At 38.1% G+C, this 23,185-nt stretch overlaps 4 protein-coding genes across 4 annotated transcripts; 1 reads left to right on the top strand and 3 right to left on the bottom strand.

The window, feature by feature from the left end:
* The first annotated feature begins 2,194 nt into the window (after window positions 1-2,194).
* LOC110768737 (UDP-arabinose 4-epimerase 1) lies at window positions 2,195-5,088 on the top strand. The gene is made up of 10 exons (XM_021972580.2): window positions 2,195-2,354; window positions 2,589-2,713; window positions 2,813-2,926; window positions 3,060-3,167; window positions 3,274-3,365; window positions 3,452-3,593; window positions 3,799-3,893; window positions 4,039-4,168; window positions 4,273-4,417; window positions 4,512-5,088. The coding sequence occupies exons 2-10, from the start codon at window positions 2,591-2,593 to the stop codon at window positions 4,745-4,747; spliced, it is 1,185 nt and encodes a 394-aa protein (XP_021828272.1). The 5' UTR covers window positions 2,195-2,354; window positions 2,589-2,590; the 3' UTR covers window positions 4,748-5,088.
* On the bottom strand, window positions 3,889-7,882 carry LOC110768736 (uncharacterized). Its single transcript, XM_088250196.1, has one exon. It carries the CDS (start codon window positions 7,490-7,492, stop codon window positions 5,273-5,275), a length of 2,220 nt encoding a protein of 739 aa, XP_088106322.1. The 5' UTR covers window positions 7,493-7,882; the 3' UTR covers window positions 3,889-5,272.
* A 138-nt stretch (window positions 7,883-8,020) lies between these two features.
* LOC110768735 (heat shock protein 70 (Hsp 70) family protein) lies at window positions 8,021-15,993 on the bottom strand. The gene is made up of 15 exons (XM_021972577.2): window positions 15,840-15,993; window positions 14,611-15,411; window positions 14,016-14,248; window positions 13,741-13,900; window positions 13,114-13,359; window positions 12,876-13,012; window positions 12,404-12,740; window positions 12,149-12,310; window positions 11,577-11,651; window positions 11,387-11,487; window positions 11,178-11,247; window positions 10,695-10,751; window positions 10,497-10,558; window positions 8,752-8,824; window positions 8,021-8,644 (listed from the first exon to the last, which is right to left on the bottom strand). Exons 2-15 carry the CDS (start codon window positions 15,382-15,384, stop codon window positions 8,441-8,443), a joined length of 2,691 nt encoding a protein of 896 aa, XP_021828269.1. The 5' UTR covers window positions 15,385-15,411; window positions 15,840-15,993; the 3' UTR covers window positions 8,021-8,440.
* Window positions 15,994-16,628: 635 nt separating this feature from the next.
* LOC110768745 (Cysteine proteinases superfamily protein) lies at window positions 16,629-21,833 on the bottom strand. Its single transcript, XM_021972592.2, has 11 exons — window positions 21,617-21,833; window positions 21,336-21,539; window positions 20,595-20,795; window positions 19,574-19,650; window positions 18,972-19,026; window positions 18,638-18,712; window positions 18,285-18,358; window positions 18,117-18,165; window positions 17,387-17,471; window positions 17,093-17,149; window positions 16,629-16,965 (listed from the first exon to the last, which is right to left on the bottom strand). The coding sequence occupies exons 3-11, from the start codon at window positions 20,760-20,762 to the stop codon at window positions 16,922-16,924; spliced, it is 684 nt and encodes a 227-aa protein (XP_021828284.1). The 5' UTR covers window positions 20,763-20,795; window positions 21,336-21,539; window positions 21,617-21,833; the 3' UTR covers window positions 16,629-16,921.
* Window positions 21,834-23,185: the final 1,352 nt, after the last annotated feature.

Here is a 23,185-nt window from a genome sequence, read left to right as displayed (position 1 = left end):
AAGACAAGTATAATATTAATTTCCTAGAAATTAGGTAGCAAAGAAAACTCTAACAGAGAGATGAAATGAAAGAGAGAAAATGTGAAAGATTATTTCAATGAGAGAATGCATAGTCACGTGATGTTTATAAAAAAAAACGTCAATTAACAGTTGATCATAATAATTGATGTAATAAGTAAATCAACGAAATTAACATATTTAGTCATTTATGTAACATTATTCTTTTACTCCCCTCCATTGTGGTAGAATGACACTGCTACTAGTTTTTTTTGTTTGTTCTTTCTAGTTCTCAAGTGATGCGCGATCAGTTTGGTTATGAAACGGAGGTTAGTTCTTTATTAAATTATAGACATTGATATGATTGTCGCCTACATAACATACCAACATATAACCAACAGGAGTTGGTCCAAGTGGAAGGGGCTTGGATCCTTTAAACAAGAGGTCCTGGGTTCGATCCCAGGCGCTTGCGAATAGAGCAGACTTTGTTGGGAGAGGTCCCCGCTTTGCGCCCGACAGTACCTCGAGGGTTAGTCCCCGCAATCGCGGGGGGATACCTTGGTTTTCACCCAAAAAAAAACATACCAACATATACCAATACATTTTCAACAATATCGATATCGTATAGAATTTCTGCCGGTAAGGTAGTGGGTATATATAGAGGGTTAATTACCTCTTATAGTTTTGTGACCTATAAACCCAGACCAATGAATCATCAGTGAACCAAAATGAATACAAATCTGGAAGTGCTTTTAAGTACTGGTGGAGATCTCCCAGGAGACTAAGGGGAGAACACACAATTAGACCAAGTTTTATAGCTAATTAGGATAAGAGAGAAGCAGGTGTCCAGTCCTTTTCTTTTTCTCTAAGGAGTTCTATAAGTAAACAAACAAATATACAATAACTACAATTCAATACATATATAAGCTTCCTCAGTGACAGATTATAATATCAATAATTGGGAGAATTTTACAGTTGTTAAGAGAATTAGTCCAATACAACATAAAAAATGAAAAAAATTAAAGGAGAGAGAGAAAAAAAAAACCATGCTTAACCGCACACATCATTTTGAAATAAACATATATGAATTTTTATTTTTATTTTAATACAAGCGATAGTCTAAATTATAAGGGAATCTGATTTGCAAGTCAAAATCCTTTTCCACTAGACTAGAACCCGTTGGCTACCACATTCACAACTTAATTCAATTAAACCAAATATGATCAAACCCACGAAAAGGTGTGCATGCATATGTATATGTATCTTAATAATATAGAAATGGTGGACTTTAGCTAGATTGTTGATCTTAAACTTAAAGTTTTGATTGATTGAAGGATTAAGCTTCCTGATGCGCCGGTCAATTCACATGCAGAGGGGCAGAGGAGAGGAAGCAGAGAGCCTGTCTGACCTTCACCGCATGCGCATGTAACGTGTTGTTCCTTGACGCCCACATTTCTCCTTCACTTTAATCCCTCACACACAACACACAAGACCAAGTCCAAACTCTCTCTCTCTCTCTCTCTCAAATACAAATATTCATTCATGGGTTGGTAGCGATTCTTTCATTTTCACTCCATCTTTATATGATCTTTGGTGACACTTCTTTATTCTCACACTGACCCTATATATACATTTCACCTAATTCATTGCAATGTAGAGAGAGAGAGAGAGAGACCAGAAACGTTTTATATTCTCAAACTAATATATCAAAACCTCCTCGTTCCAGTTTCTGTGTTTCTGAGGTTGAGGAGTTTAACGGATGTGCCTGCTCAGGTACTTTTCATGAGTTTTAATTCTTTGCATAATTATTAGTTTCTGTCATTTGGGTTCCTTGAATTCATTGAAACCCTGTGTGATCCCATGTGTTTGTTGCTTCCTAGTTTCTTTTTTAGTTATAAATCTATTTGTTTTCCATGGTTTTTGTAACGTTCATGCTTTATTTGTAACTCCTTTTTCTTCTATTATGATTATAATCGAGATAATGGAAGAAAAAAAAAGTTATTGATTCTTTTCAAGTCTCCTTGGTGTTTTCCTATTGGTTTTGGACTTTCTAGCTTTGACCTTTCGTTGGGAGTTTTTTGTTGGGTTAGAATTGGAATTCTCCTATATGATGCTGAATTTTCCTACTTGCAAATAGTTGAATTTGGTCTATTTTGTATAGAATTGGGAAAGCTATATATTGAGCTGTAATCTCTCTCTCTCTCTATATCTCTCTCTGTTTGTGTGGATTTTATACAATTTGATGACATATGGTTAACCAGCAGAGTCTTGCAGTTCATGTAACTACAGTTGGCTTATATCATAGAGAAAAAGAGCTCAGCCAAAGTCAAGGCCAAAATCATCTTCATAATTTGCAGGTGGGTGATTTCTAAATTCAATTTACCATTCTCTATCTTCTTTTCCCTCCATATTGGTCATGATTGTGAGGAAGATTGATTGAAGTCGGCAGAGTTAAAATAGCCATTGGATTGGACAAAAAGCATAGGGCACATCGTCTTTGGACTGATCACAATGGACAAATTTTTGTCCTTCAACTCCTGATATATAAGCACTTACCAATTTTGATTTTCATTCAATTCTGTGGTTTGCAGCCATGGATATTGCAGTTGCAAAACGAAGGAGCAGTTTTTCTGGCAAATTTTTTGCAGCTGCTGTCCTCATTACCATCTGCTTTGTCATGTTCAAGCAGTCGCTTAATTCTAGCAGCCACAACATGGTCTGTTTCTGATGCATAATCTTTACTTTTGTTGTTGTTTTTTTTTTAAACACATTATTTCTTTACATTTGACTTGGTTTTTTTCTCTTGTATGTGCAGTTTTCTTACCATGAAGCCGGCGTGACGCATGTCTTGGTTACAGGAGGTGCGGGCTACATAGGTTCTCATGCTGCACTTAGGCTTTTGAAGGATTCATATCGTGTAACCATTTTGGTATCTCTCATTCACGCAATTTCAAATCTTTTTCTATTTTCATCAATTTTCCTTTTTTTACATGCATTATTGAAATTGAATGTAACTGTTAATTGTGTTTCATTGAATTAAACCCTTTTGCCTCTTTGTACAGGACAATCTCTCCCGAGGAAATATAGGTGCTGTTAGGGTTCTTCAGAAGTTATTTCCAGAACCCGGGAGACTTCAGTTTATTTACGCAGACCTGGGAGATGCCAAAGCTGTATCCTAATTATGATAATTAAAAGTAGTATCACTAGTTCTTATTTTCTTCTCTGATCTATTTCAATAAACAATGTGTGTTGGACATTCCTTGATTCTTGTCTTAGGTCAACAAAATCTTTTCAGAGAATGCATTTGATGCTGTCATGCATTTTGCAGCTGTTGCCTATGTTGGTGAAAGCACACTTGAGCCTCTTAGGTACATTCAATCTTTAATTTCCAGTTAATCAACATATTTACTCTTCTCACTGTACCTTTTAATCACATATAATCTGTGTTCTGCAGATATTATCACAACATCACATCAAACACCCTGTTGGTTTTGGAGGCAATGGCAGCACACAATGTGAAGACATTGATCTATTCTAGTACTTGTGCCACATATGGAGAACCTGAGAAGATGCCGATCACCGAAGAAACTACGCAGGTGAGAACTCATAACAGAGTTTTTTGTCTGTTTTATCCAACCTCAAAATCACAATTAATTCATTATCTTAATAATATGTCATCTGCAAAGTGTAAATATTGTGTTAATACATCAAGCAATATACAACACAGAATAGTTTTCTATACACCAACTTGGTTCTCTGTCAAGGTCCAAACACTTAGAATTTATAAATGTACCAACTCAGGTCCCAATCAATCCATATGGAAAAGCCAAGAAGATGGCAGAAGACATCATACTGGATTTCTCCAAAAACTCAGACATGGGGGTCATGATCTTACGGTAGGTGCTGACACAATCAAAAACCATTTACTTTGTTTTCAAATTTTTAGTTTAACACAACATGAAGCATAAACAATTTCCCAGGTTGTATATTTTGGATCTCTAGATATAACTGAAGCTAATATACTTACGGTTATGTATTCAGATACTTTAATGTGATAGGATCAGACCCTGAGGGAAAACTAGGAGAGGCTCCTCGACCTGAGCTACGTGAGCAGGGCCGAATATCTGGTGCTTGTTTTGATGCGGCTCGAGGGATTATTCCTGGACTGAAGGTACTTTTTTTCCCTCTGCTCCGCCTTCTCTTTTTCAGCTAGACTTATTTAGGCCAAAATCAATGTGAGAAATTGAATTCCTTTGTTTATGTTATTGATTCTAGGTCAGAGGAACAGACTATGAGACAGCTGATGGCACTTGTGTGAGGGACTACATTGATGTCACTGACCTGGTTGATGCTCATGTAAAAGCTCTTGCCCATGCACAACCTGGAAAGGTTGGGATCTACAATGTCGGCACTGGAAAAGGTTAGCAAATCCCTCAAATTTTGTTTTCCTCTTTTCCTTATCCTTTCCTTCCTGGCCCCGCTTCTCCTGATCTTTCAGATCATTTTTATCGCAGGTAGTTCAGTGAAGGAGTTTGTCGAGGCGTGTAAGAAGGCGACAGGGGTGGACATAAAGGTTGAATACCTCAGCCGAAGGCCAGGGGATTATGCTAAAGTTTATAGTGACCCTTCCAAGGTAAGGAAGGAGTTAAATTGGACAGCCCACTATACACTTCAAGAGAGCTTACAGATTGCATGGAGATGGCAAAAATCCCATCTGAACGGCTATGGTCTTTCCAATGCTATGGGTTGAAAAGATGCCAGAGATCTTGTTGTGGAAGTCTGATGTTGCTCGGTTGAGTTGAACATGCATTTCTTTTTACTTGGAACAGGTAGTAAAATTCCAATGGGCATTTAGGAAAATCTCTGGGTGTTCACTGAGAGAAAGTCCTGCCCTTTTGGTTCATAGTCTGTGTGCGGTTTTATTCCTGTACTGTATTCAAGCCCAGAAAAGAAGAAAGAAAAAAAAAAGAGAGGGTCAGTTAGCTGATTTAAACAGAGGAAACATTGATACTTCACTGTATAAAATAGTCAGTTTTGAATGTTATCTGCACATAAGTATAAATGTTGAATGCTAATATTTCCTTGAAACAATCTAATTTCTTTCCTAATGTTTTCCTTGAAAGTAACATAAGTCATTCGTATGCAATTGAAGAAGAATTAGTAAATGAATGCTTGTACATTTACTAATCTACAAAATGCTAAAATGCAAATAGTTTAACTAGAGCGAAAAAGCAGTACCATGTATGGTGCCAGTAGGTAGGTACTAAAGAGCTCCTCAATCATAAGGTGTCAAGACGTAACTTGTGTTTCTCATCTCGGTGGTTAGGCTCTTCAATACACTGCAAAGCTCTGCTGTTCTAGGCTGCACTGGATCATCAAAGAGAAAAGCATGTACTTGATTTCTGACTTCAATCCAACTGCAGCCTGGTTGCTTCACCATGCTACTTTCTTTCATTAACACCCTGACTCTTTCAACCTCATCCCATCTGCCTGCCTCAGCATGCATGTTTGACAAGAGCACATAATTTGAACCTTTATCAGGTTCAACTTCTAAAAGCTTCTCGGAAGCATACTTGCCAAATTTTAGATTCCGGTGTATCCTGGAAGCTCCAAGCAATGCACCCCATATTCTGGCAGTTGCCTTGATCTTCATATTACTCACCATTTCAAAGGCTTCCTCTAGCCTCCCTGCACGACCAAGCAAGTCAACCATGCAAGCATAGTGTTCAGCCAGAGGTTCAATAAGGTAAACTTCCGTCATGCTCTTAAAAATGTCTAAACCACACTCAACCAGCCCACTGTGACTGCATGCAGATAAGACCCCAACAAAGGTGACCTGATCTGGATTCACCCCTTCTATTAGCATCTGTTTGAAGAGCTCTACTGCCTCTCCACCATCTCCATTTAGAGCATACCCAGATATCAGAGAGTTCCAAGAAACAATATCACCATGATTGATATCTTCGAACACAAGCTCAGCATTCGTGACCCTTCCACATTTAGCATACATGGTAATCAGGGCATTGCAGACAAACAAGTCATTTACATAACCACCCTTCACAACCAAATGGTGAAGTTGCTTTCCGATTTGTAAAGCTGCAAGATTGGCACATGCACTTAGACCACATGCAAAAGTTGATTCATCAGGCCTCTTTCCTTCCTGTCCCATCATCACAATACTCTTTAGTGCATCCAGATATAGCCCATTTTGCACAAAACCAGTAATCAGAGAATTCCAAGAAACTATGCTCCTCTCGCCCATCTCATCAAAGATCTTAAGTGCTTTATCCATCTGCCCTAATTGAGCATAACCAGTAATCATAGTATTCCAAGAAACGATGTCCTTGTTAATCATTTTTCTGAAAAGAGATAGAGCTTCAACCATTTTTCCACACTGAGCATAGCCCACAATCAATGTGTTCCAACAAACAACGTCATAGATGGCAATCTGATTGAAGATTTGACTTGCTTCATCCATCCTTCCATTTTGTACATATCCAGACATCATTGCAGTTTGTGCTGCAATGTTCCTGTATGGCATCCGGTTGAGCAATTGCCTTGCTTCATCAAGCTTGCCAACGCGGACATACCCATTGATCATTGTAGTCCATGACACAGAGTCCATCTCAGGCATATCCCTGAATATTTTGATAGCCTTGTCAATTTCGTGGTCTCGAACATACGCTGCAAGCATTGCATTCCAAGACACCACATTTCTACTTGGCATCTGCTTGAAGAGATCCTCTGCCCTTGCAATCTTCCCATTTTGTGCAAACCCGCATAACATTGTGACCCATGAAACAACATTCGGGTCTGGAATCTGCTTAAAGAACAGCCATGCAGAATCCAAATCACCAACCTCAACAAATCCATCCAACATCAAATTCCACGAAACCACATTCCTCTCAGGCATCTCCTCAAAAAACTTCACTCCCAGACGCATTTCCCCATTCTTAGTATACCCTGCTAGCATTGAATTCCATGAAACTAAATTTTTGGCTGGCATTTCAGCAAATAAGCTCTTAGCATCATCGAACTTCCCCTTCTTGGCATACCCTGCAATCATAGCATTCCAACAAACTGTGTCTCGCTTATCAGGAAGCAAATTGAATAGCTCTCTGGCTTTCTCAAGCTCACCGTTACGAGTATAGCAAGTTATCATTAAAGTCCACGAGTAAAGGTCTCTGTCTGGCATGTCAACAAAAAGCCTATAAGCTTCCTCAACCCTATCATTGTGCACGTACCCCGCAATCATGGAGTTCCAAGAAACCAAGTTTCTATGAGGCATTTGATCAAACAGCTGGCGTGCATTGCCAACTCTACCATTCTTAGCATAAGCAGAGATCATAGAATTGTATGTTACAGTGTTCCTCTGAGCCATTTGTGAGAAAATTTTAATTGCTTCATCGATCCGTCCTGACTTCCCCAACCGGGTAATCTTCAGATTTTGATTAAAGACTTGGCTTCCCCTTTCACCTATTGATCTGAGCTTCATTGGTCTTTGCTACTGATGACTGCGAAGTGGTCAAGACATTTCCTTTGCTAGTGTATCAGTTCAATCCGAATGAAACCTTTTTTCCAACATATCCACGACCACGACTAGAAATTTCAATTTTTCATTTTCCATTGCATGAATATGAGAAAAGGTGGCAGATTTTGAGATTTATCACAGCCATTGATCAAAATGAAGCTCACTTTTCAACCCAAAAAGATACAAACTCACTCGACCACAATGGTACGAAAGGCTTCAGCATACAGGGACCCCAAAACACTTCCACAGTAGATAATTGACCACAACGGTTTGGTTGGAGGAGTTCTCGAGAGAAAAAGAGCTGTGTTTTATAGTTTAGGCAGTTGATTCTTTGTTGTCTTGCGCTTTTGAAACGTTTCGGGTTATCTTTTTGTAATGTTAACGAGTAGCAGAATGCCAATTCGAAACGTTTCCGTTTGGCTGATGATGCAAGGTGTTAACAAAACGGTTCCTTTTCAGGAACAACCAGAAGAAAAAAACCACGAACAGATCAAAATTGTAATCTTAAGAGCTACACTTGTTTCATAAAGAAGATGATGGAGAGTCTTCCTCAACAGCAAAAAATATCCCTATCATATCGTCTGAGGAACATAATATAACAATGATCAAAACTTTATATTTAAAGGAGGCAAAGTGGTAAACCCATCAATGCCCCTATGTAATGTGGGTATATGGTGATAGCAGTATAAATAACAAGAGAGAAGTCCTTGTGCAACTATTCTTCGGACCGCCAAACACAGCTATCCGCCACATCGAGGGTGATGAGCACCCAACTGAAAATTGGCCTCAACTCTACTCTTTTCTACTGTCGGAAAATTGCAGGCTCATTTCAACCTTCTTCTGTATCGATGCCAATCCAAAATGCTTGGGAAGGCAGATAACTAATGCTAGTTGCATTTCAGTTTAGTTAGATCATAGCTCATCGTGGCCCTCAGGTTCCGACTCAACCTTTTCCTTTGCTGAATCATCTGAGTCCCTAGCTTTCTTGTCATCTTGTGAGGAATTGTCAGAACTTGTGCTGGAATCTTGAGCTTTTTCTCCGCTGCTGTCTGTTTCATTGCTTGTGGGTTTCTCAATTTTAGGCTTTGGCTTGGGGATTCTGTTAATGTTGGCAACCTAGACAGACATACAATCGTATAGATAAGAGGTTACAATCATCGAGAAGTAGCTTGTGAATTACTTTTCCATTTATTTTCTTAATCAAGAAAGAATTGCAACAATACCTTGTCTTCCAGATCAAATGCCTTTTGATAAACTTCACTAGATGTGAATGCTGGTTTGCTATATCCAGGAGTCCTTCAAGAAAGAACAAAAATAGGTCAACCAAATGGGAAGCACTGGCACACTTTAAGTTATTTAAGGAAGGAGAACACGCTGGATATCAGTCAGTAGCCAAAATCAATTAGTAGCAAATCTACGACAGGGTGAAATTAAGGCAATACTACTACAGCTAACAGGGTGAAATTATGCCCTTTTACTGCTAACTTCAGGTTTTTTTAACGGGAAGATCTCAAAAGTAACCCAAAGCAATAATTTTAAACCAATTATGTGCACTTAGATTAAAGCATCCTTTGTCTTAGCAGCAGATATCCAGCATAAACGTGCATCAGAAGATTCAGAACAAAGTAAGACTTTGGTAGTTGAGAAAAAGAACAGTACAAAATAACACAAAATACATTCGGAAAGCAAGTCATAAAACATAAAAAATCAAAGCAAGATAGCAGCAAAAGGGAAATGGGCTAATTCCCTAGGGGCATGTTTGTTACACCTTGGCTTGCATTGGATTAGACAAATTTTTATCCCATGTTTGTTTACACTTGGTTCTAGTTTTAAGTGGGACTGTTAATACTGGCCCCACCAAAAACACCTTCTTAGGTGGTCTTAATGAGTCCCGTGTGGAATGGGAGGACAACTTAGTCCCGACCCAAGCGCCTGCAACCACTGACCATCCAAGCGCCATCCACAACCACCGATCACCCAAGCACCTGCATCTGATCCAAAACCCCACCGTCACAGCAACCCCAATCCACCATCGCAGCAACCTCATAAAATAAAATAGTTCCTCCCTCATCCCAAACAAAACAAACCCATATACCCCTCCCCTCCGTAGCTTTCGAGCAGTATGAGAAAGCTGGGTCTGGAGCGGCTTTGCCTTTCTCTCATCTTCTCTATTCGACAGCTACTGACCCCACCCACTTCATCCATTCCCTCTCTCCAACAGCCACTAACCCAAACCCATTAATTGAATCAATCCTTAGCCATACAACTTTCCTTCTCTTTCAATTAACCAAACCCCCCCAAAAAAAAAAAGTGATTGTATTTCTTTTACTCATCAAACTCAATTTCTCCTTTTCAATTATCGAAACCCAGTCAAACAAAAATGATTAAATTGAAGAAACCCAGCAGACGACCTCCACACGATTCTCTCCTCCGAGCAACGCAGAGATCTCATGGCACCAATCAAACCAAAGATTTTGACTCGTCATCACCGACTCGCTTTGAGATTTGTTGCGAATGGTGGGTAGGGTGGGGTTGTTGGAGGTCCAAGAAGGGGAAGGGGGCTGAGGGAGATCTCAACAGAGACAAGTAAAGTTTTAAAAAAATATTTTTAAAAACTTACTTTTCAAGAAAAATATTTTAAAATAATTTAGTCCTAGTCCAATCAAACATATACCAAACGTAGTACAAGTGTTATTCAGTTTAGGCCATGCCAAGCCAATCCAAGACAATCCCAGAATTTAGTCCAGTCCATGACAGTCCCCCGTACCAAACGAGCCCTAGGTTTCCTAAAAGGGAACCTTTTATTTTACCCCCCATCATCGTGGATCATTTTCCCTTTACTACACTACAACCATACATGTGAACATCATTCTTATCTACATGTAAGATTATATGTGCATGCATAGTTGACATCGACAATACCTCAATAGAATTAAAAGAAATAAACACAGCAATGACAATAGCTTACTTTTTCTGCTCAGCCTCCTTCTCGTCCAACCAACTCTTCAACTTGTCAGCATCACTTAAAACCTGGAAAACACACACATGAATATCCCGCACCTTAAGCGTCAGAGATCATCAAAGAGCACCAAATAAAGTTTATTACAACTACTACTATTTATAAAATCAGGAAGAGTTTGTGTTAAATTAGTTCTGATTGAAGCACCTCATTTATTCGATCTTTCGGAATCCAGGGTTTGTTCAACTCCCAGCCACGTACAATCTGCAAGGATGAGGAGGGAAAAGACCAATTTATGTCTCATAGATAGTGTAATGGTGTGAACTGTATTGTACCAACAGCTCTATGAATCTTGAATGGGTGATGGACCTAATGGCAATTGCATCTTTCACACGTAAAATTTAGGTCGTTTTTCAAGACGACGCAGACAGGGAAAGAAAAACTTATATGCACGCCAAAAGGGGCCTACATTTCTTCATCAGTCCTTGCAAACAAAAGAAATTTAAAAAAAAAATTTTTTTTTTTTTGTCTGCTGTATTAGTGGTTCTATTTACTTGTTTAGTAATGAAATTACCAAATGGAATTTCTACCATGTGATATACTATCTAATTCATATGATTCTTCTTTTCCCACAAGGTACATATACAGGTATAGGTAATAGGTATACATAATAAGTGTGTCTGAATTTACCTGTTGCAGTTCAACAAGGTACTTACGAGCGTATTCCACTGCTTCTGGCCGTGCAGTAAGCTCTTTGAATCTGCATCCAAGAATTCATCAGATCAGATACATTGTATTGACTTGGCAAAAGCTTTAACCTTTAAAAATTCATACACCTAGAATTATATATTACCCAGTTCAGTTAAAACTTAAACTAAACAAACCAAATAGGAATATACCTGAAGAATATCGGATCCCCAGTAGTTTTTAGCAAATCTAGGCGTTCCTGAAACTCAGGAGCAGTAGCATCTTCACCATCCATGTAGAGCCATTCTTGTACCTAAGAAAAATATAGCATGTTTAAATAAAAACTTAAGTCAGATATATTTGATCAAGACGAACTTTGGTTTGCAAGAAAGAAATATGTACCTCATCAAGCTTTCCAATAAAGGATTGGCGTTCCTCGCTAGTTGAAATCTTTTCAAATTCCTCGGATGTTTCAAGCTGGTAAAAGAAAGTTTTGGTTAAAAGATTGAAACAAGAACATATTGTTATAACCTAAAACTATTTATATAGGAACAAACTAGCAATTGAACAAAATACTTTCGCCTATCAAACCAAAAAACACAAGAAGGAAATACAACATTAGATGCTTGTCGCAGAGATATCAACAAATAGTTGAAGGCAATCATTTCCATGAGAAAAAAATACTTTAACAACATAGGTGAAAAAATTAATAAAAAACACAATTGCAAGGGCATAGTGTCCAATTAAGAACATTGGTGAAGTCCTCTTACATATCCAATCAAGCTATAACTTGGTAACATATACTGATAGAAATGAGAGAAATTCTGGTAGGTTGAACTACAAAGGGAAAACCAGAAACATTTGGAAACATCGTACATATTCATAAGAAATGGAAATATGCAACATACTGTTCATTCAAGATTGGTTTTCTTAAGGTGAGAAGAAGGAAAAAAAAGCTGATTGAACCTTCCCACCTTTTCTTTAGTAGCGTATATGTATCCTTCCAAGTTATTCTTCAACTCTGCAGTTCTCCTCCGCTCTGTATCCTTCTTGTCTAATTCTTCTAACTTACGTTTTGCTTCAGCAAGAGATTCTTTTGAAGGAGACATTGCGGGTCCAACTGTTTTCTCAACAATCTACAATACATAAAACTATTTTAGTGAAAAGACAAGGTTCTAATGAGCTGTTAGAAGAACAAAAGAATCTTAAGGCAATTAGCTCATTTATACCTTCAATGGCATCCTAAAGGTCCGCTTTTTCAGCTTTCTTTCAATACCAAGATCCGCAGTACCTTGTCCTTCAATAGTAGAGTTGTTAGTGTTACTATTTCCACCATCTTCAGTATTGTCATTGCTTTCTTCTGAAGAGTTCTTCGCACCAGTTTCAGTCGATATGTTGGGGGCAACATTAGTGGAATTCTCCACAGTTAGATTCTTCTTAGGAACTTCTACCCATTCTGTTACTTCAATAACAGCATCTGCACGATCCAGTGACAAAACACCACTTCTACTCAAAGAGAAATGCAGACTTGCTTTAATGGGGGAAGACAAATTCCGTGATGCATACCTAAATAAGATAGAGAAGACAAATATAAAACGATGTCAGTGTTCATCTCATGCTCTGCATGGACATACAGCTACACGTCTTTAAGGCATTGCAGCATAAATCATCCAGAAAGGATCTGGAAATGCAAATCCTTACTTTTCACTTGTATCTGTCAAACTGGACACAGAGTACTGAGCAAATATAGGAGAGGTGACACCAGGGGGTAAAGTATCTTCACTTTCATACGCTAGAGAAACTTCAAAATCTTTGCTCTGGGTAAAGGATCTGAACATCTATTTTTATAACAAACCAAAAATAAGGAGTGAAATTAGCAGAAATACTAATTAAATGAAACCCTTTACTAACTTTTGCTATTTCCTGCCATGGTACTTACCTTGCTGGGGAGTTTCTTCATCCGTTGTACGAGTAACTGCCTAGTGCTATCTTCTTTCAGAAGATCAGGGCCATCTAACTCAAGCACAAACCCATAGGAAGAGCCATCAATCATCCCTAATTTACGGTTCAGTTTGATTCCATCACTTAAATTAGCAGCATGTAATGCTGCACCAAGAACTATAGCTTCATCAGCATCCAGATGTCTATCCAACTCTTTCCGTCCAAGATATTCCTGAAGCTTAGCCTGTCATGAAGAAAATAGAGAATTTTTTTTCATGATCACTCTTTTAACAACTCAATATGACGATTTGATGCAATACAACAACATTAATATCAAAGCGATGTATGACAGCACCAATGAGCGAATAATTTGTGATTACTAGTTAGTCTAGGACACTACCTAGATACAATAATCAACAATTAATATTCGATACTAGTTTTGTCATTACTGGTTAGTCTAGGTTTTACTTGGGGATGGAACAATGGGCTGAAGCTAAAACCAAGTGAATCCGAGACTACTCTCTGTCTCCTACTCATTCCTACTCATTCCATCATGGAATACAGCGTACTATACAAGAATATTTTCTGCCTCATATAGCTGCAAAAGGAATAATATAGGTCAAACCTGCAACTTTGGCACTCTTGTAGCTCCTCCTATCAGTTCCACTGCATATATCTCATCTAACTTTAAACCAGAATGCTTAAGAACTTCTTTAAGAGGTAAAAGTGACTTCTCCCACAGATCTTCACATAGCTCTTCAAACTTTTCACGAGTTATCGTGCTCCTGAAAAGGAAATAAATCTCATGTAAGTATGTAAATAATGTTCAGTATATTACCTTGGACAACTACCTAACACAAAATTATAAAAATTATAAAAAGCACTTTAAATTCCATCAACCTGAAGTCTCGATCATCATAAAGGGATTCAACAGATATTGGAGCCATTGTGTTTGCACTTAGAATTTCCTTGGTACGTTTGACCTGTTTCTTCAACTTAGCCATTGCTTTTGGAGACTTTCTGACATCAACCCCATTCCCCACTTGTTTATTGAATTCATCAGCAAAATACTCCACCAACTGTAATTCCAAATTCTGACCCCCAAGTTCTGGTAACCATCTGACATCCTTGACCTGGAAAAATGTGACAAGTTATGTAGGAAGCTTACAGTGAGGTGAAATCTGGGACACTGGTGAGTGGCACTAAAAACAAAATGGAGAACAAGGAGACAACTGATTAAACATTAATCTAAAGTTTAATCCAACCATATGTACAAATTATACCAGAAAATAAAACTTTAAGAAAATTAGCCAAGATAATTGCAAATCAAAATGAGAACCGAAGTAAGTTATGCCTTGCCTTCCTTCGGTAACAGGAACATGGAAGGAGGAACTTCACATTGATGGATTATTTTTACCGTCAAGTTTTCTTGTTTTTCCTTTATTGATGGACAGAGGAACTTTAACAAAATAATTCGAATTGGATTGAAATTTACCTGAAATTGGTTGACTGATATTGTCTTCCCAAACTCCTTGGCATTATAAGCCGAGAAATAAACGAGTGCAGCATAGGTACTGCTGGTGCCCATATCATAGAAAACTACATGCCTCGACTCATTTGAGAAATCCTTATCAATCCCATACTGCAATGCCGCACCAGAATGCTCATTTATCAAAGAAAGAACATTAATCCCTGCCAACTGTGCTGCCCGGAGTAACCCCTTTCGCTCTGCTTGCCCAAAGTACGGAGGAACTGAAATTACAGCATCCTTTACAGGTACTTTCGAATGAAACTCCGCTAAGTTTGCAGCATAACCCAAAATCATGGCCACTAGTTCCTCGACCGAATAAGTAGTCACTCTATCATCAATTTTGAAACTGGCAGTGCCCCTAGAATCTTCTGTAATGTCGAATGGTAAGTACAATGAATCTAAAAGACTCTTGCTGTAATTGAAGGGTTTTCCAATCAAGTCCCTTGTTTGAGAATAGACTTTCTCCGGGTATCGAGCAACCAATCCAGCAGCTTCCTCACCCAGTAGGCGGTCACCGGAATGAAATGCAACCAAGTTCGGAGATTTTCTCTTGGACATCTCGTTGATAGCAACTGTGATAGGACTCTGCCCGCGTTTAAGGTTCACAACCGCAACTTTCACCCATTCGGAGCCTAGATCTATGCTCATCACCGCGGATTGAGAAGGAGAAAATACAAGGCAAAGCACGGATAGGAATAACCCTATCTTGAATAAGATCGACGCCATCCTAGATTGCATTAGTAACCCTAGGACTTCAAACTTCGTCTGAACAACACAACAATAAAAATTGATAAATAATTCGAACAAAAACTCCTTCTTTCTAAACTTGCGATTGAGAACATAAATACAAAACAATTACTTCCATTTTCAGTTTTGATGATTTTTAGGCATAAAAACAATGAAACACAGGGGCCTACTAAGCTCAACTATTGCGCACGTACAGATTTCAATTCAAAATCAATTGCGATGAAAAAGGAAACATACAAAATAAGCTTCAGCCCTACTTCGCTCTACACTATGTTTTCATATTCTCAGAAACCAAACAGAGCAATTGAAATTTGAACATTTCACGTCGAGATGAACACAGGAGAAAATGGGGAAAAAAAATAGCTCGGGCTAAGTAAACGAGAAAAATGAATGTGAAGAGATAACCAGAGAGAGAGAGAGAGAGAGAGAGAGAGAGAGAGGGTGACCAGTAATGTGCAGATCGCATTCTCCAGAAGACTGCAGAAACGGTTCTTGTTTGGTTGACGAGAATCGTAGAAAGAAAGTGAAGGGGAGAACTTTCTCAGTGATGCTGGAAGTTTGCAGGGACTTTATATATGGAAAGATATAGAAGGAAAGCCTATGTGGAAAATAAGGAGAATAAGTGGCCAATGGTAAAACAACACGTGGCGTAATGTACAGGTGGCGGTCAGTAAGACGACCGGTGGTGTTGTGCCAACGGTTCTCATTGATCCTTGTTACATAACTCGGTGTTGGCAATGGGAATGGCTAAAGGAAAATACTTTTTTATTCGAAATTCATATCAATATTCACCAATTGACCACCTCCTCGATGTGTTGACCACATGATAAAACACAAAATAACAAATCATACTAGAAATACGCAATTTCTTCACCAGTTTTAGGGTCCTATTAAACTTATCAAGCAATGTATTAATATAGGATTTTTTTTTTTTCTCGCATTTACAAATTTAAAAGTACTAAAGAATTCATAAACGTACCGTGTAGCTGTGATGGCCTATCTGCATATGCTATTAGTTTGAGTATTAATTTACATATCCTATCTCTGATGTTCTACCTGCTAATGCTATTAGTTTGAGTAAAAACTAGGCAAAAACTAGTTTTATCTTGTAATTTTTGTCGTCGGGCTTCGGCCCAATCTCACCAAAAATAAAACTGAAAATTTTCACTTATTTTTGTTGTTGGCAATATAAGTACCTCTTCCTTCTGGAACTCAAAGATGTAGCACATTGCCACAATTAAAAAGCAAGACCTTGCAAATTAAATAGGAACCTAATTTCAGAGTGGCTCATGCTCTTTATACAAGAATCCGGTGGTAACAATGTCGTCGAAAAGCTAGGGGATCCTTTGTAACTTTTATATACAGGTATCTAAATTCTAATTTTGGGCATACAGAGATCAACTTTGAAAGAAATATCTAGAATTCGTGTTAATTTACACCAAGTTACAATGCCCATGAACATAGTATACTCGCTAATATATAACTTGTATATATCTGAAACTGATGACCATTTGAAATAACGCTAGGTCTAGAACAGCCAATGCTTCTTTCTGGGATTTCTTGTCGGAACATCTGTACACATATTAGTAAAAGAATCAGAGGATTATATCTCTAAACAGCACCGAGACCAAAGTGTCAAGAAGAACGGAAAAAATGTTGGAAATGAGAAGGACAAGTAAATAATGGTTTAGTTCACCACCTGCACTTGCATACAATGAGTTATAATGCACTTCACTCCAAAAGCTCAGCCAAACCTCTGAAACAAAAACAAGAGAGACCACATTGAGTTTATAATGCAAAGCTTCAACAGAAACTGACATCAAGTTCTGCATCAGGTCCAATCCAAATTTGTAGTTCCATGCAAAAATTGACATTATATTTACCATCAAACGTGTTGAAAAGCCCAACTTGACTGTTACGCACTTTCTTTCAAGTTTCAAAAAGCAAACTATGATTAAATTTAGATAAGATAAAGTAAGCAAATGAGATATACCTCGGGTAGGATTCCTGTCTTTAGGAAGGATCTCAATATAGCAAGCGTCTCGAAAAGATGTGATTACACAAATTTTGGCTCCAAACTACAGAAGAATCTGTAACTGTTAGAAAGCAACCACTGCGGGACTCAGCAATATAAATAAAGTGGGAAAGAAAAGAAAACATAGGAATAAACAGAGAAACCAAAAGATTTAACAGATACAAAGAAACAATGTTTTTTTAATTCTTTACTTCAATCTCACAAAAACTGCATTTTACCACTATCAAATCACAGCCACATATGAAAGAGCAACTTCTAATTACAATTTATCGACTCGGGTCATGATTCTGCAGATGCCAGACGGTACTATATTTAACTCTAGAAAATGGAAAAGGACGAAGTTCTTTGCAAACCTATATATAAAATCTCACAAGACAAGGTGCAAGAGCAGAACAGATCATAAGTGAGGTTCTAGAGACCAAGTTTTCCATGTAAGTGGTGTTTAATTGTTTCCCATCTATTACTTTCTTTCTTTTTTATCAAATTTCCCATCTATTACTTGATTCTTATGATTTGTAATATGATTCATTTCTCATCTATAAGGGGACACCGATGTGGCTACATCATACATAAGATGAACTATTAAACCATACCTTGACATGATAATGGTGAGGCAAAGAAGAAAGCAAGTATTTTCACTTAGTGACCTCAAAAGCACCAGATGTAAAAGGAGAGGATTTGAACTTACTCGATCTGCAGCTGCCTGAAGGGTAAGATGATCTCCCCACTCCCCGGCTCTAGTTCCATTTAGTATTTTGTACAAAATTGAATTAACTTTTAGTAACAGTTAGATACATGACAACATATCTTAAATTTTGCAGTAAAAAATCAACAGGCATAAAAGCAGAAATCTAACTTCTTCATCTTCTTCAGGTAGTGTCTATACTTCATCGGGACATAAGCTTCATAGAGTTTTCTGTGATGCTTTAGCTGAAACATAAAACATTTTTAAATAAAGAATAAGAAATACAAAATATAAAGAAAATATGAAACCAGAATTAAGCTCCATAGATTTCATATACAGTGAGGTAATAAGATATGCATATCCACTACCACTGATAGATGAAAATAACTGCTAAAGAATACAATCTTCTAATCCATCAAGCCTACAATAACTAAACTGAGGTAAAGAAGTTCCTATCAGGAGAGGGGGAGGGGGGAACTAAAATAAGGAAAATGAATGCATTGGAGGAGCTTCATCAACCATACCTGCTTTACCACCTGTTTTCGTACATGCTTGTGGTAATCTGGATTGCGAAACAACTGATCTGCTAATGCTCGAAACTGCAGCGTGTTAAACAATATTTTATCAATCATAACGCAGCAACCCCTTGACTCCTCAAAAAAAAAAAACATGTAAAGAAATAAAGGTATGAGGCAAACTTAAGTTTACGTCGACTTAACCCAAGTAAACAAATAAAATGAAATGATAACAACATACATGTGGTACGCATTTGCATTTCAATCTATATAGTGAAAGAAGAATGTAATGAAAATAATTTTAAAAAACGATAGGCTGATAAATCATTCATTGTAGCCAAACCTGGCAATTTCCATCACCCTCAATCTGCAGTTCAGATAAATCATACGTAGCCAACCTGAATCAATCAAAAAGAAAATATTACAACCAAGATGATTCTTCCTGCTATCATATAATCCATTTACAAACCCAAGTACACAGCAAACGTTTTGGTGACAACTACAATTTCGCGTCTTACATGATATGGGCAGAGTAGAATGTAATTTTTTCTATTTGATTTATGATTGAATTTGTTCTATCAGTTAGATCTTGCATTTTTTTTTTTTCTGTTAATGAATAACTTATCCAGCCCTGAGATATAATTTGAATCAACGATTCATGAGTCATCCGATTATCATCTCTCATTAGTTCACTGACATATAGCATATAGGATACCGGAATATTATTGTATGAGTAATTCATGAAAGAAATCCTTTCTTTTTTCTTAAAGTTAGTTTTGAAATAATAAAAGTTGCAATATAAGCCATGATCAAATTACACTTTCTAATCCAAGCCCTACTATAAGCCCTGAATAAAGGAAAGCTCGGTAAACTTGAAAAGTAGCAAGGTTGCAACAAAACAATCAAGAAGAAAGCGTGTAGAGAGCTCATTTCACAAAGTACAACCTTTCTAACAGCCGCTCATGGTCTTGGGTAGCATCATTCACGTCAGGTATTACCTCTCCATTAACCCGGGGAGTGTGCTGCAAACACAGTGAAACCACATATAAATCCAGTCAATACCCAGAAGCTAACCAATTTTCAGTCAAGCGAACAACAAGGTTATCTCATCGATTTATGCACTATTCAAGGCAGTAGGTGGAAAGAATATAATTTTATTTTAAGATAAAGGAGTAAGTAACGCATATGGTAAAACGGAGCAAGAATCAATGAAGTGATATCTTAATGTAGTAAGCAAAATGTCTCCTCATTTCCAACACAACTACCAATCAATTGTGTATGAAAGGGGTAGGTGGTTCTCAAAAGCCAAGCATCTATGGTGCAATAAGATTTCATATCCCATACTACAAGCACTACACCAGCACAAACTTATGTCTAAAGGCATATATAGGCAAAACCTCCAGCTCCCATTCCTCTAGGTAGGTAGATAACTGAGTGAAGTAAGAAAAATAAAATAAAAATATGTGAAACTTCAAGATCAACCCAATGATCTTGGAGTGTAAAAGGGTGTGTAGTAGTTAACACATCACTATTTTGTGCTTTGTAGATGCACCATTTCCTTGCGTAAAAACATACTTATGGCCATTCGCTGAAATTTTCTTATTGCGTTAGATAACTTAGATGTGAACATGGTGACACAAGGCCAGCTAGTAGTAATGAAACTTCAGTTTCAAACTTCGAGATATACTCTGCAACAAAGCAATCACCTCAGCAGATTCTTGGACTAGCTTATTCTTTGCTTCATCAAAATCAAACATTAGCTGTTTCCGCTCATAACAACCAATAGAGAAAATTCAATCATGGGCTTATTTTTTAGATACAACAAATAAATACATATGTTCACACCAGACAAATATCTGCACCTATATATACATACATACAAGGTGCATTAAGGCGGAAGAATTTTACAATCGTTTAATCAGGGAAGACGAAACATTGTAGATATAATGACTAGTGAGGAACATACCGGAATGGAATCTAAGTGGGAGAGCCTTTTCCCCAACCTGTGATCAATTTTGAGCTTTTCGTCTTCTGCCAACATAGTTGCAATTGCTTGGTCATCCTCTGCGTCATGGGAGCTGCTATTTAAACTCGAGCTTGAACTCGCACTTGCATTGCTGTAGCTTCCGTTCATGCTATATCAAGTAAACGGATAGCAAACTCACCCCTGTAGAACATGCCAAACTATTATAGTTAAATGAACTAACTCATTAGAATAATCCAAAAATGATCCCTTCTTCTAAACAGAATAACCCGTATGACAGGTTGATCCTAACTCGAGCTAGGACCCACAAAAATTTCAGAATAATGTCGGGTTAAATGAGATGTCATTTTTCTCCCTTCAATTATCTTTTGTTTGGTTGCTGAGAAAACATAGGAAAAGGAATGAAACGAAAAGTCTGCATCTTGATTTTCCTTTCATAAAATCCTTGAAAGGACAAAGCTTACTGGAATTGAATTAGTCAACAAATTCAGATATTTCTCTGTACTAATACAAAACCAGTGATTGATGACATAATCTGATTATCTATCTCAATTCACTTTCTCAGCAGCCAAACGGCACATAAAGTAAGAAGGAAAGCAATTTAATAGCAGCAACACTAATGAACTAAATGCAAAAAAGGAATATAAGTAATTGAAAAGTACAATTTTTTATTGAAATAAACAATAACCAAGATGCTTAATGGTAAAGAGAGCGAATAAGAACCTGCAGCTAAGCTTAGTTGCGGAGAAAATACTCTCTCTCTCTCTCTTGTTCAATCTTGTACCTCTCAGCTGAGCTTTACAAGATCAAATGACTTTGTTCAGCTGAACTGCAATCCACAGAAGCAAATCAACAAACAGGGATGATCCAAAATCTTAGCTTTCTCTTGTCCTCTTTTCTCAGCAACCAAATGGCAGATTGGATGAACTACAAGATATGCAACTGAATATAATAAGGCTCAAATGAAAATAAAAATTATATATAATAAGAAAATGAAAAGTTACCTAGGTCTAGGTGTGTAATGTGGAGAAAAGAGCAAATGAGATCACAGCTGGACAGCCAGCAAGGAAAGATATCTTTTTCGGGGAAGTATCAAATTTTACTCTTCAATTTTTGACTGGGTTCATCCAAAATTTATTAGAAACGCGGAACCGTGCAATTTTGACGAGGTTGATCCAAGCAAAAGAAGGGTCAGACAATAAAATAATAATAATAGCTAAAAGACCGGGAAGGAAAGAGTGGGGTGGGAGTCTTTGATAAAACGCCATTCTCTCTTTTCCGAATAGAAACCAACACAAAAACAAGTCCAACATCGGACGGCTTCTATAAACCGTGTGAATCATTACTTGGAATGTCTTTTTTAAATAAATAAAAATTGGATTAATTTCAATTTAGTACCCTAAATTCTCACGGCATGTTTGTCCCTGTTTGTACCATATTTGACCCTCCGTTCATACAGCGACACGTGGATCTTAGAAGCTTACCCAAGCGCCCAAGACTCCGAACAATCAGCATCGGCTACCGATGATATTTTCTCAAGTGGGCAAAAGGTCGCTACAGGCCCAACATAGACTACAATCGGTATCTCCTACCGATTCTGCAGAATCAACCTCGAAGCACCCGCCCGAAATATCTAAAGACTCGTGTCGACCTCATAGGGCCCTCCCACGAGTCCCACATCGAAATTAAGTACTAAGAGCATACAAGATGCCCTCTATAAATAGGCCCCTTCACTACAATACAGGGGTAAGACTTTTCAACTTGACTTTTATACTAATATATTGTCAACAGCGAAGGCTCTTAGAAAACAAACTTACTTTAGTATCGGAGGGTCTTAGGCTGGTTCAACACCGGTTCCATAGACCTCACGAGCCTCAACTCTCTTCTATTCAGGATCTGCATCCAAGGACAAGAAGAATCTGCATCTATCACTCAATCGATCTGTTAGATCGTCCTCACCACTTGTAAGTTGCACTCATCTCTATCTGTTCAGTTTTGGTGCCAACAGATTGGCGCCGTCTGTGGGAAACGCTTATCGATTAACCCATATCTCAAACAAGAAAACCCTGAGACCAAAAAATGAATCCATCTTCGGTCCTCCCTGCCGATGGCGCTATTCTCGGCATCGGTGGCGAGCCCAACCTCGTTCCTCTACTCCACACACCGCGAACAGATCCCCCTGCTCAGCCAAACACTCTGCAGGCTCGCATGGAGACTCTACAGCAGGACATGGCCAGATTGCAGGAACACAACAATATCCTTGCCTCTAAACTGGATGACACCCAGAGGCAACTGCACGGTCAGCAAACACACTCCACCCAGTTGCAGAACGGCCTGGAACGGACCATGCATCCTCGGCAGGAGAAGTCGTTTAGAAGCATACGAAAACCCAACGCTCAGGATAGGGAGAAGCGGCATGCCGTAGACAAACCATCCGCTTCCCGAAGGCTGTTCATACCCTCCTCGAGGGAGCAGCATCAAGAATACCAGGTCTACTCCGACTGCCGTGATAGGATCAACGATCAGCGCGAAAAACGGCAGTCTTCGCCCATCAGAATTCAAGCCAAGCTCAA

This window comes from Prunus avium, chromosome 3 (assembly GCF_965620075.1).
Source record: "Prunus avium chromosome 3, drPruAviu1.hap1.1, whole genome shotgun sequence".
Taxonomy (NCBI): domain Eukaryota; kingdom Viridiplantae; phylum Streptophyta; class Magnoliopsida; order Rosales; family Rosaceae; genus Prunus; species Prunus avium.
Note: the sequence above shows the minus strand (reverse complement) of the source record. Positions and strands in the feature narration are given on the sequence as shown.

Coding starts and splice junctions, on each gene's coding strand:
- LOC110768736 (XM_088250196.1), bottom strand. CDS start 7,492: ATGAAGCTCAGATCAATAGGTGAAAGGGGAAGCCAAGTCTTTAATCAA.
- LOC110768745 (XM_021972592.2), bottom strand. CDS start 20,762: ATGAACGGAAGCTACAGCAATGCAAGTGCGAGTTCAAGCTCGAGTTTA. Junction 18,359..18,637: donor GAAAACAGGTGGTAAAGCAG/GTATGGTTGATG, acceptor TTTATGTTTCAG/CTAAAGCATCACAGAAAACT. Junction 17,150..17,386: donor AGACAGGAATCCTACCCGAG/GTATATCTCATT, acceptor TTTTTGTTTCAG/AGGTTTGGCTGAGCTTTTGG.
- LOC110768735 (XM_021972577.2), bottom strand. CDS start 15,384: ATGCAATCTAGGATGGCGTCGATCTTATTCAAGATAGGGTTATTCCTA. Junction 13,901..14,015: donor TATGATGATCGAGACTTCAG/GTTGATGGAATT, acceptor TTTCCTTTTCAG/GAGCACGATAACTCGTGAAA. Junction 11,248..11,386: donor GGGGATCCGATATTCTTCAG/GTATATTCCTAT, acceptor TCTTGGATGCAG/ATTCAAAGAGCTTACTGCAC.
- LOC110768737 (XM_021972580.2), top strand. CDS start 2,591: ATGGATATTGCAGTTGCAAAACGAAGGAGCAGTTTTTCTGGCAAATTT. Junction 2,927..3,059: donor CATATCGTGTAACCATTTTG/GTATCTCTCATT, acceptor CTCTTTGTACAG/GACAATCTCTCCCGAGGAAA. Junction 3,594..3,798: donor TCACCGAAGAAACTACGCAG/GTGAGAACTCAT, acceptor GTACCAACTCAG/GTCCCAATCAATCCATATGG.